Source organism: Parus major, chromosome 4A, assembly GCF_001522545.3.
Source record: "Parus major isolate Abel chromosome 4A, Parus_major1.1, whole genome shotgun sequence".
Lineage (NCBI taxonomy): Eukaryota > Metazoa > Chordata > Aves > Passeriformes > Paridae > Parus > Parus major.
In genome coordinates this window covers 6463093-6476177 of record NC_031772.1, presented here as the reverse complement: position 1 = coordinate 6476177, position 13085 = coordinate 6463093, and the positions used below count along the sequence as shown (strand labels likewise).

General features: G+C 46.2%; 2 protein-coding genes across 2 annotated transcripts in view; both read right to left on the bottom strand.

Annotated features, from left to right (window-relative positions):
* Nucleotides 1-495: 495 nt before the first annotated feature.
* On the bottom strand, nt 496-2351 carry LOC107203755 (V-set and immunoglobulin domain-containing protein 4-like). Its single transcript, XM_015626123.3, has 2 exons — nt 2208-2351; nt 496-884 (listed from the first exon to the last, which is right to left on the bottom strand). The coding sequence occupies exons 1-2, from the start codon at nt 2260-2262 to the stop codon at nt 511-513; spliced, it is 429 nt and encodes a 142-aa protein (XP_015481609.1). The 5' UTR covers nt 2263-2351; the 3' UTR covers nt 496-510.
* Nucleotides 2352-7420: 5069 nt separating this feature from the next.
* LOC107203688 overlaps nt 7421-13085 on the bottom strand; it is an 8823-nt gene continuing 3158 nt past the window's right edge. The window contains exons 3-8 of the mRNA XM_015625999.3: nt 12566-12633; nt 12397-12493; nt 12022-12090; nt 11183-11296; nt 9982-10003; nt 7421-8884 (exon numbers count right to left, since the gene is read on the bottom strand). Coding sequence (XP_015481485.1) covers nt 8701-8884; nt 9982-10003; nt 11183-11296; nt 12022-12090; nt 12397-12493; nt 12566-12633 — 554 coding nt within the window. The 3' untranslated portion in view covers nt 7421-8700. The remainder of the gene's footprint in view (nt 8885-9981; nt 10004-11182; nt 11297-12021; nt 12091-12396; nt 12494-12565; nt 12634-13085) is intronic.

The following is a 13085-nucleotide window of genomic DNA, read 5'->3' as shown; positions in this document are numbered from 1 at the left end:
GGCTCTCACATCTCCTCCCTGCAGAGGTTGAGTTCAGGTCACCCGTGTGTTAATCCAGGCTACAGCAGCTGTGCCACCATTGCTGCCACTCTTTCACAAAGTCCTGCTCTCTGGGTTTCGTGGCCTCCTTGCAGAAAGGCTTTTTGCTAGCACACATTGAGGGTGCTTGGGAAGGGGAGAAGGCAGATTTGGCTCACACAACACCCGCTTGCTACAAGAACCACAGAGATATTGACTACCTGCATAGAACCATGTCTGGGTATTATCTCAAACATCATGGGTTCAACTGGCCCATCAATAGATCCAGCTCAGGCTGTACACAAACTGGCTCCCTTCCCCAGTTCATTCCTACACCTTCACGTGTTGAGAAGGTTAACCAACACAGCAAGGGAGGCAGATGCTTCGATCCTCAGCCTGGATGGGTCAGACAGTGTGGTGTGAAAGAGCATTCACAGCAACACTTGTCCCCCTATCTTCTTTTGGTTTAATCTGGCTGCACAAGAGTAGGGATTACCTGCTGGATTTACCTTTGACAACTTTAACTGTAGTGGTCACCTCTCTTGTTATCAAGCTGTTATCTGTAGACCTCCAGATGATTTGACAGGTGTAGTGTCCACTGTCAGGCATTTCAAGGTTCTCAATGAGGAGCGAGGCATCCCCTGGGCTGTGCTTTGGGACGCTGACTCGGCCTCGGAATTTAGACAGCAAGATGTGGTCCCCAGAATCATCCCTCCGGAAGATGGTAGAGATGCTGGAGTCCCGCTCCACGCTCCAGCTAAGCGTTTGCTGTGTGACACCTTCTGAAGGCACGTAGGTACACGGTACTGTGGTGGATCCCATCCATGTGCCTGTGACCTGGTGGACACCAGACAGATCCAGGAGGGCTGCAGGGAACAGCAGTGGAAGGGAAGAAATCAGAATGCAGCAGAGGAGGGAAATGTCCTCCGGACAGACGGGACTCACCGGGCAGTAGATGCCAGCATGCGAGCAGGTCTCAGATGTGCTGCAGACCACAGCACTAAGCCAGCCCAAGTCATCAAGCATGGGGAAATGAACAGCTGCCTTGACCATGTCTATTTTTATTGTGTTTCTCTCTGGGCACTTGCCCATTCTTAATTCTTTCTTGGTACAGAGAGGTTCCTTGTGGGCAGGGATGTTTAGGGATATTCCCTACAGTACTGGACCTGGAGTAGGAATGGTGGACCAAAACCTATCCTTTTGCTTTAGCCTTGGAAAGCTTCAGACCTGACCCAGATCAGCACCCTGCCAAGCATTCAGGGGCACAGGAGAAGAGTGGGCAGATTTTCTCCAGACATTCTCCCAATTTCTCCAGCTGCCTGCCCATGGATCCCACATCTCCTCTGGGAAGTGCCTCTTGTAAGTAGCAAATCACCTGAATTTCATTTGACTTGGCTCATCTCTCCCCATACCTTTTATTCTTCTCTCTTTTCCCCTCCCCAGAAAGACAGTGGTTATATTCAGTTATATTCAGCAGCTTTAGCTCACAAGAAGTTGCTTGAGAGGCAGATCCCAGTAATCTGCAAAGCTGGGATTTTTTATGACAAAATGGGGAATATATTTCAACCCAATTTTCTAAATGTGAAGAGCAATCCTGTGCTTTTGTATACGACTTTTAAGAGCACTATTCTTCTATTTCCTAAAACTATCCTCTGCTTCTGCCAGTGTCATACATGCCCTGAGAAAGGGTATATTCAGTCAGGCACATGGGAACTGAAGCCAAGGTTCCAGTCCCAGCTTTCCTGATGCAACAAGAGTGTCACTGGGTAGGAGAGACCAAAGGGAATGAAATGTGCCAGCTCCTGGTCTCACAGCTCTTCTTCTCAGGACCATGATACAGAACAAGGATAAGATACTAAATTTAGAATGCATATTCCAGCTCCACCAAGACTGTTTTGGGAGCTGGACACCACAGTGTGTCCTTGCCAAGGATCCCAAAAAGCTGTATTGGGCTCTTGCCTTGAGGCAGGGAAGCTGACTTGCCCAACACTTGCTGCACTCTCAAAAGCACCTCATTGTATCTGAGAGCCAAAGGAGACCCATGAATTCTCAAGCTCAGTGGTTAATGCAATAAGCTAAAGACTTTCTAATTGACTTACCAATTAAAAAAAAAAGATGCTATAATTCAAAAGATTTTCCCTACCCTCTTAGTACTCTGATTTTTCTTATACATTGAAGCATTTACTCACCATTGCAGCTGATGAAAGTCATCACAAACACTGCTATCTTCCCAACTTCTCCCATTCTCCCAGAAGTACAGGTTGTCCTCCTTTCCCCAAGAGACCCCCACCCTTCTGGGACCAGACTGCAAGTGAAGAACACTTCCCTTTATTCTGTCCTTTGTCATCTAGGATCCTCTTTCTGAAACATCACGAGCCCATTTCACTGCTGGGTTGGGTGAAGGGTGAAGGAAGGAAAAAGACTGTATGGATCTTTCCAGTCCCATTCCCTGTCCCCATCCACCTCTCTTGATGCAGCCCAGGACCCAGCTGCTTTTCTGAGCTGGAAGTGCCCATTGCCAGGTCATGTTGAGCATCACAGACTCTCTCAGCTCACATTTCTGCTGCAAAAGTCCAGTTCATGGGTAAAAGTCATGAAAGCACACACTGTGTTTGCCAAGGAGGTGACTTCTGACTGGCAGCCAAGGGACATTCTGCATGTGCTCTGTAGGAATCTTTAAAAGTACTTCCAAAATTTTGTGTGATACACACGATTGATCTGTGCTTGCTAATTATTACCAGAAGGAGAAGGACTTACGGAAAATAAGAAACGTGTATAAAAGCAAATCTACTGACAGTGAATTCTGTTACAGGTGTTTAATAGTCCGTAGAGCAGCTTTTTCAGATTTATTCAATAGCCATGCCTTAGCATATGGTTCTAACAGCTGCACCAGGAAAACAGTATCTTTGAGCAGGAGGCAGATGTGGCTGAGGGACAGAGGGCTGTTTTCTACTGGAGCAGGGAGAGAAGGGTAAATGGGATGGTTTTGTCACAGCCTCATCCCATCACAACAAATACCTGTCTGCTTGGGCTGAACCATTCACCTTGCAGCTGAAACCATCTCTGGAAGTGCTGTTCCATGTCAGTGGCAGCTTATTCCCTCTCTGCTGGGGCAATGAGAGCTGGAGATTATCTTCATTTTCCCAGAGCCAGTAAGCTAATGAGAACTGCATGGATTTCATTTCAGTCCCAGGTAGAGGCATGCCCACCCGTGAGGCCCTTGCTGACTGTGATTCCAGGTTCCACCCTGCTGATTGCTGTGGTGAACTTGTCTGGAGCAAAAAGCTAAATGTTGTGCTGCAAGACCTGGTGTAACAAATTCTTCCAGGGCTTCAGGCTGAGAGTCACCATTATCTGCCATCCTGCTGAGCAAGAGGATGGGGGCAGCTGCACCCAGTCTTGCAAAGGATGTCTATGTAAGACATTGAAACTTGATTTTTGATGACTTTTCTTCCTGACATCTTTGCTGCAGCTGCCAGTGGGGTACCAGTGCACATGGCCTGTATCCATCTCCCCATGCTGCCCCTGAGAATATTTTAGCAATGTTTGAGTCCTGCCTAAAAGCAAGCAAACAAATAAAAAAGCACTTGTTAAAGTTGCTAGCTGTGTCACTGAAAGAGGGAAATGTGTCAAGTTTCATAGAGATTATTGAAACCCAACCTTTTCCAGACCCTGATCCATGACTGGCAGTAGGGCCTTGTTCCAAACAAACAGTGTCCTACACAGATCAGTTTAAGAGAAGCTGGGTTTTGGGGAACATGCCCTGGAAGAAGTTGAAAACCCAAGCTAAAACTGCTGATAGGATTATTTTTTTAACCGGACATGCAAGACTTCCTGAGGCTCTAATTATACAGGATTTTAAAAAAAAAAGACTATTTAACTAAAGCAGACATGAATAACTCTAGTTCCCCAAATGTGATGTACATGACATCTTTCTCTTACTGGATACAGACATAGCTCCCTGAGTCACACAGTCAGCCCATTCCTTCCTTACTTAAAGGACTCCTCAGAGTTTTGAGTCTGAGCACAAGAAGAGAAATCCTTCAGTGTCTCAGATATGTTGGCCAGCTCCCTGGTTTATTAAAATGCAGTATTTTATTCCAGTGTCTCTGCTCTGGGTTGAACTTGCTGCTCTCTCCCATGCAGTGCTGTGGGTGAGGCACTCTGCAGTTGTACCCCAGGGACATTCCTCCCACACACAGGACAGGACACTCTTTCAAGTGTCATTTCTTCAAGTACCACAGCTCAGGCACTCTTTCTTGTGCCATTTCTGCTACTCATCTTGGGCTAACTACAGGTGACACAGTAAAGTCCCCATGCCCCCAAACCAGAGCACAGCACTCAGACTTTGTTGATAGGCACCAGCTCTGCTGAGCCTGCATCTTACATTCACATTCTGACAAAGTTTTCCAGCGGCCAGTGAAGTTTGCTACCATTTTTCTGGTGATAAATAAGACCCTTTAGCGTTCAAGGAGATGAAATTCAGTACCCAGCTATGAGCAAATCACCAAAAAGTAGATAACTAAAGAAGAAAGGTCTCAAAGTGCTGTTTGGTCTGATGCCTTAAATTTTAGCTTTCATATTTTTCAGATTCTGTGCTGCCTAGGTGTGTAGTTTTGAGCTTCATATCAAGTGTTAGTGAGCTCTCTTCACAGAATACCTAGACAAAACAATTCCTTTTCTAGCTTGACACCAAGGACAATCGTTACAAGTTTCAGGCCCAAAAGCAGAAACAAGGGTGGACTGAAGAGAGAAAACAAGAAAGATGAGACTTCATAATCTGAAGCTGTAATTAGACAATTAACCCAAATATGCAGATGGACCAAAACTGATAAAAATGTGAGACCTCGTGACCAGTCATCCTTTTTGTGACTGTTTTTGGGTGCAGCCCTGGCCAAGCTCTTGTACTGCCCAAGGTGTGTCCTTTAAGGCCTTTCAATAAATACCTTCTTTATTCTTAATTCTGTCTAGTCTCTGTTCTAGGTCAGCCTTCTCAAGGTATCAGGTCCAGCCATAGCTAACTCACAGATCTGACTCAACAGAATGTATTTTACTAAGCACTTTTTGGATGTCCCACAGAAGCTAATTGTGTGATCTCCCCCAGCCATTCACAGCACAGTTCTGTCACATCAGATAATCATATTGTCAGTCATCAGAACAAAGCTTGTTCCACTTAAAGAAACAGAAATTAGTGTAAATTAGCATTTCCCTTTAAAGCTTGTATGACTTGTACTTGATGTACAAGTGTTCTTTCTGAAAAAATTCTCTTCCCTTCCCAGGACTTCCCAGGTCAATGACATTAGTTCTGGGCTGCTATTAGCTTGGGCAAATCCTTGTAAACAGCTCCTGATTCCAAGAAAGTGACCCATATCTGTGACGTCTCCTGAGTTCCTGTTTCTTTCCTGGTGCTGCAGGTGGGCTGCACGCCCCCAGCCATCAGATGTCCCCTTACCTGCAGTGAGCACACACACCAGCTGCTGCTGCTGCTGCTGCTCTCTGGACTCTCAGCACTGTCTGATGCTGGCTTTTTTCAGGCTGCCCAGTTCCTCCTCCCAGTGCTCTGCAGAGGCCGGCTGAGCTCTGGGTTTGGTAAACAAAACTGCTGCTCTGGGGTGAGCTGCTGTGACTGCAGCTCATCCTCTGGCCTGCCACTGCACAGGGTGCACAGCAGCTGCCCTTCTGCCCAGGTACATCCCTGAGCAATTCAGGACCTTGTCCAGCTGTCCCACAGTGCACACAGACACAGAACACACAGAGACCATAATTCATGGATTGATTTTCAGTTTCATGAGCTTGCCTTACAACAGCTGTATTTAATATCATCCAGTCCTGGTGCTGGCTGTCCAGCCAGGATACTCTGCTGTTTAACCACGCTGGTAGGGCTGTATTGCCTGTAGCTTTGCAGTTCAGCTGGAATTGAGTGATTTTGGGGCAACCATTACCCATGGGATTTCAGCAAGGAGAGCTCAGACCACAGTGTGACTGATCACCCTGTCCCTCAGTGGGATGCCCTTCATCTCTGCACCTCTGCCTTCCCTCAGTGCTCCCTTCTCCTCCAGCTGGAGCTCATGATCCCTTAGATGAAGAGAACAGCAGGGAATTTCAGGTGGCCAGAGCCATATTCCCCCTTCGGTGGCCACAGCAGTCAGGCTGAGTTCAGATGGATGGGCTGTGCTCCAGAACCTGCCACATTTCCTTCCCACCTCCTCTGACTTCACACATGCAGAAACACATACACACCAATTTTCTCCACATCTGCAAGAAGCTGCATGTACATGTTGGCAATTTTCTCCATGACAGCACCAGCAGTGCCATGTATTCCCTTTCCATTCAGAAATCAAGATGTCCCAGCCCTTGATTTTAAGTACATTCTTAACAAAGCAAAATAAAACTTATAGCACAGGAGAAAGTATAAGGTCACTGATAAGTGCCTGGAAAGAGTGCCTGGTAGTTTATGCTTTCTGATGAATCTTTTCATCATTAATTCCTCTAATTTCCCACTAGACCTCTCGCTCTCAGCCCCCAGTGAGCAGCACTGTGTTCCACATTTATTTATGTGTTGCATACAAAAAAGTACTTTTCTTTGCCCTTTGAAAGTGCTACCAGACAATTATCACTAATTTCTGCATCCATTTCAGAGGAGCTGTAAGCAAATAGCCCCTTCATCTTCTCAGCCCTGACACCCATGGGCACATGTTGCTCATTTGTTTCTTCTTCTCTTTTTTTCTAAGAGACTGTTTGCACAGATGTGGTTTTGTTCCAATAATTATCCTTGACAATCTTTCTTAGTAACTTTTCTTGCTCTTCTAAACCCAAGATGAGGCCAACATGAATACATAAGGTAGCAATATTCCATGGGCTTTACAGTACCACAATCCTGTTCTTTGACTGGAATACCCTTCCATTAGCACCTCACACTCCCTTTGCATCCTGGTGGGTTTTGAAGTGATGCTCAGAGAGCTGCAGATGCAGAGCTGTCCTGAGTGTGAGCAGCACAGCTGGGGGCCTATTCATCCTGTGTCGATGTTACCAATGTCTCGCTTATTGCTTGGGTCCCTCCCCCTGTTTTACATGTCTTTGTGGTTTTATAATGGGACACAGGGTTGCCCTGTTTGTTACAAAAAGGTTCTTTCTTCCATAACTCTGCATGATAGGTTTACTCAGGGCAGTAGAAATCATTCATGATTTACCCTTCAGACCTTTTAAGCTGGGAGGAAAGTACTTCTTGAGTATCTAGTGAGGGGCTGTGAGTGGCTTGCTGGCATTCCAAAATGAGCCAGTTGTTCAGAAATGCACACAGCAGAATATGTGAGGCATGTGTAAGCAATCCTACCCCAAACTCATGGAAAAGTATCTAACTTCTTTCAAATATCCATTGAAATAAATTGGTCAGGAGACAGACTCCTGTTTTATGCCTTTATTAGGACTCAGCCTTGGGCTGGGGGCCCGAGGGGTCGCTCACACTGCCACTGCTCCCACACCAGCAGCTCCAAGGAGGAGTCACAATTCAGCTTTGCAGCACACCCTGCAGAGCTGGGGCTTCCATCCTCACAGAAGCAGCCAGAGCCATTGTCCAGGGGTGTCACTCCTTTCCAGTCCTCTTTAGACCATGGTGACCACTCTTAAGCAGGCTCAGGTGATGCAAGAAGACAGTTTTCCATCATAGCTTGCTGGGATATGTCTCTTTGACCTTTTGTTTCCTTGCTGGCTCGTTGTTTTTATGGCTGGCGTGCTTTAGTTTGTGTATGACTCGGGGTGCACAGCCCCCTGGGAGCAGCACTGTTACACAGGAACAGGGAAGTAAGGGAAAGGGGGTAGAGGTACATCTCATAAGAGAACTCTTAAAACAACCAGTAAGTAATTAACATTACTAACAACTATGGGGGTAAACAAGGGGTACAACAAACAAGGTTTACAAATGGGACAAGAACATTAACTGTACACAACCAAACACTTACAGTATTTTAACTGGGGTGGATTTCTTGAGAGATTCTATTCATGCCATCCATCATGCATTTTAGAGAGAGAACAGAGAAGGTGAGCTCAGAAAGAATGTGCCTGGTTGCAGCATCAGAAGCACCCAGAGCTGTGGCCAGTGACCTCTCTGCAGTGCTGTGGAGGGGGATCAAGGGCAGCACAAGGACTGCACAGGCCATTCCTGCTTCCTGCACTGCTTCTCCTAGTGTGCCAGGGTCCTGAGTTTCTTGTTCCTACAAGATCTCTCTTCTGTTAAATCTGTCCAGCTTCAGGTGGGCAGGAGAAGCAGCATTGATTCTCAAGCCAGCTGCATCCTGCCCTGCTCCCCCACACAGGTGGGGATGCTGAGCAGCCCTCAGTGCTGGCTCTCCCCCTACCACACAAAGGCTGGAAACACTGGTCCTTTTGGCCATAGAAAGCAGTAAGTTCAGTACAGTGCTCCTAACCTGGGACCTGCATGCTGCAGCATTCAAAGTGCTTTCTTGGATAGAGGTGGTGAGAGGGAGCCAAGGAGAACAGAACCAGGAGTTCTATACAGCAGTCTGTAACTCAGGTTCCTGAGGAGGTATGCATTTACACTCTCTCTGAAGAGAGAGCAGCCACTGCTTGTCCAACCTATCTGTCAGGAGCAAAGTGAAAAGAAATATGTATTTTGTCTGGGTGAAGGTGCTCCTCAGGACTGGTTCTGCAGAACATTGTTGGTTCTCAGGAAGTGTCCCCTACTTCATACTCCGATTCCTGGGGGTTTGCAACACAGTCAGACTTGTTCTTATTTACTTCTTCAGAGACTTTGTTTTCCCTGAACTCCATCACGTAGTTGTTTTCAGTGAAAGAGATGGGCTCCTCATAGTGACCTGTGCTTGAAGAAGCTGCTGCTCTCGAGTTATGGCTGAAATCAAAAAGCAAGAAGAGTAGCAACCAGGGTAAACCAAGCCTCTCCCAACCATCAGGATTTTGACCAATATTGTGGTCTGACTCAAACCCATATAAACCTGGGCCACTGAACTGTGGCAATATTCTGAAGGAGAGAATTTTGTCCTTTGCTTTCTGGTGGCAGAAAAACCTTGGGCATTGTAGCAGGACTGCTTCCAATTCTGAGAAAGTTTCCAGGGAGAGGCAGCAAAGGGTGTGCAAGCAATAAAAGGATTACCCCCATTTCCTGCACTGGCACAATCAGGTAATTGCTGAAGAGAAAGAATTATTTATAAAAATAAATATTTATAAAAAATGCTGGAGGAAAGGCAAATTGAGAACTGAAAGCAGCTCACATCTACTGTCTGGCTTATGGTATCTAATATTTTTAAAATGAAGATAGATCCTCTATGGAGAAATGTCATCATAGCATTTATTCCATTACTCAGGGTTCAACTATTGCTTGAAGTGCTGCTTTGCACACTGCTGGGGAAGCCCAGCACTGAGATGCTGGCACATCCCACTGTGATACTCAAGTCAGCACACTTTATATCTAGAGAAGTGTTCTCCTTGTATGTTTTGACCAGATTATCAGGCTTTTCAGTAAACTTCCACAGGTTACAAGTAGATCAGGATGTGAAACCTGAGTTTAGAAAGAGCCTGCCACAGCCATGGTTAGAAGAAGCAAATTCAGCCAGGGATCTTTTGAGGATAAATCAGAGTATAACCAGTGGTCTCTAGAATGGGAGTTCCTTTCCTTTGCATTTGAGAAAACACTGGGAATTTAGCCTTGGCAGTCATCTTCAGTAGCCCTCCCTGGGCTTAGGAGTCAATAAGCAGCTCTTGCTCCCCTCTACAATTCTGATATTGCCACGAGAAAGATCTTTCTTCACACATTCTGTGTTGCTGTGGAAAGCCATGAGCCATCCTACAACTTGTGTAGAGCTGTGAACCTCTTGACCCAGACTGCTTAAGGGGGTTTTCATTATGACAGCTAATGGCAGTGCTTTTTATTTCTCCTCTGATACAGTCCCCCAGGACACATCAGTGTGCCAAACAAAGGGTTATACTCACAATTTTACGTCATAGGCTTGAGCTGGAAAAGAAAAATCAGAATTTGTGTCAATAATTTGCATTTACATTCTTTAAAAATGGAGTTTCTTTGTTTATCTTCTTGGTTTAAGAAAATGACTTCTGAAGACAGAACTAAAAAAAACAGTCTTGGATATCAGGTCAGGTGGGTGGTGACTCAGTTTCCCAGGATTCAGTTGAAGAAAACAAAAACAACCCAGCTATCACACAACTGGGTCAAAATAACTGTTCCAATGTCAAAGATAAAGTTGAGGTTAGAAACCAGAAGTCCACAGTTTCCCTATTCATTACAAGTTCAATAAAGAACAGTTTTGAAAGTGGCTATTCTGGATTCCTTTTTTTTAAAAAAAATAAAAAAGTAAGAAAAGTGGCAAAAGAAATACCTGACAATTATATTATTAATTGGTAGCATAGAATCATAGGAAGATCATTGGAGAAACAAAGGAGACAATGAAGTCTGTGGTATCTCAAACCCCAAAGCACACCTGTGTGCTCTCAAGCACAGCTGGTGAGGAGGGGGCTCCAAGGAACACTTGGTCAAGGGGATTTCTGGTGGCAGTGCAGGAGAGACAGAGACATTCAGTGAATGGATCCTGTGACTAAAGACCAGAGAGGAAACAAATTCACGTGGAACTGGGAGAATTGACAATGACCTCTTCCCTTGGGTTGCCAACTGTGGGAACTACTGAGCAGCAACTGGTGCCAAGGCACTTCCCAGCAGCAGGGCAGGATGAACCCTCTGCCAGAGACTTTAAAGATTTGGAACGATGAGCCCGGCCAAGCAGGCGAGTGTGAGCCTTGGGATGTCGGTGAGGAGCACTGAGAAACAACCATCCCAAGACTCTGTGGCAGTGCCAATCACATACCTGGGCTGCAGGGCAGGGACTGAGCTGCCCCAGAGCCAGTGCAGGCATGGGAGGGTGCAGCTCAGGAGCACAGGGCCACTGCTGCCCCAACCCCACGGCTGGAAGACTCTCCTGACTGCAAGGACTTCTCTGCCTCTTTGGATCTCCCACCAATGTGGGACTGACCAAGTGTCAATCCAGGCATGTCATCTACTGCCTGCAGGTGCCAGAGCTGCAGCTGCTGGCTGCAAGCACTGCTCCAGGCCCCAAACCCATCCAAGATAAAACTGTGCTGGGCATGCATAAAACATTCCGGTTTTCCAGAACATTCTACTCACCGCCTTTGGGCTTCCTCATGCAAATGATCAGAGAGATGACAAGGAAAACCACAGCACCAGACACCACAGCAATCAGGATGACCAGGTAGAGGGACAAGCCAGTCCTCTGGAAATCTAAAGCAACACAACAGAGGACTTTCAGAGGGGAGAGCCCTCCTAGGTGACAGCAGCAGCAGGTACATGACATTTACCATGTCCCTGAGGACAGCAGCAGCCAGCCCTGCCTGAGCACATGGGGCTGTGTCCCCACAGACCCTTGGTCCTGTGGCCCTGAGTGAGTTTTGTGTGACCCAGCACTGTGTACAGCTCACCAACAGGCCACAGTTGTACAGACAATGTCCATCTCGTGATGAGGTGATTAGGGATGTGAGCTGGGCAGGATAATTGCACTGCATATCATGAAATAAAGCTTTCTGTTCAAGGGTGCTGCTCAGTTCTGTTTGGAAAGGGAACCTTTGCAAAATAAACCTGTCACAATGCTGCAAAGCTGGAGGATGTGCAGATCTGCTCAAGGCACACATTGAAGCTTTTCTGCTGTTTCAGCTTTGACAGTTGTAGTGGTTTAGGTTTGCCAAGACAAAAATGGACCAGCTGCTGAGGAACATGGTAACTGTGTGCCCCATATATCAACTTTTTCTTTTTTTTTTTCATTCTTCCATAAAAACATCCAGAGCCTTTTAAAGAGTCACCATGAATTATCTGAGTCCTTTGAGAACAGCAGTTGATGCAATTTGCAGCTAAAAAGGCAGAATACTAATTTTGAGGCTGAAGTTCCTGACTACAGAGCATCAGGTTTGAGTCCTTAATCTTCTTCTCAGCTTGGTTTTACTCTTGCTTACCACGAACTGTTTCATTCTTCCCTGGATATCCCACACCACTCTCAGAAGTCGTTGCTGTTGTGGGCAGGTCTGGAAAACAAACATGAATTTAAGTCTGACAGTGCATTTCCAGCCCACATCTTAGCACCAGGAGACCTTGGATTAGAGCTGTAGGATCCAAAGATAATGCCTCCATCCCCTTTACAAGGCAGTGGAAGCAGGCAAAGTGCAGAAATGAGCACTATGTATAGACTGTACTATAGAGAGCATACAGGTAGTACCATGTAGTCATTGGATGGATACTATATATAGTATATTTATGCTATATATGTGTACACAAACTACAGATACACCCACCAGATACCTGTGTGTATTTGTAGACCTGTACACACACACCTGCAGTAGTGGTGGGGCCCCAGAGAGTCCAGGAGATTCCTGAGGTACCTCCAGACACCAGCTCTGTTTGAGTTTTTTCTGCAAGAACAATCAACGCCTGTCAGCATCTTCCCTCAGCTTCTGGTGACCGACACCAGCTTCCACAATCCCCACGTGATTGCTGGGGCACCATAAATCCAAATGAGACATAATCCAACAATAGAAAGTTTCCACAACCAGACTTGCTCCAGTCCAGGCCTAAATTCCCACAAAAACAAACGGGAAATCACAAGCCCTCCCTCAAAACTGCTGTCCCTGGTCAAGTACATGTAGGTCTGAGGAAGCTTTTGCATCGCTTGTGTCTGCCACTGGAGACACCAGATCTGCCTCCCCTCAGCAGCTTCCATTCAGGATCAGATAACAAAAAAACCCTTTAGTCGAGAACGAAACCCAGAACATCCCCTCCCATATGAGCCACAAATTAGGAAATGGCGTTTTCAGTGCAGTCTGTCCTACAAAGCAAACCTATTACCCCCTGTGGGCTGGAAACTGAGGGAAGATGCACTTTCAGAAACATCTGAGTTAAAAACTGAGGCATATGGACTGAAGTTCAATACTGTCAAGATTCTGTTCCCCACAATAAAACCACTGGCAAGCACTGGTGTCACATTGCCCCAACACCCCATCCTCGCTATGAGCTGTCACTGCTC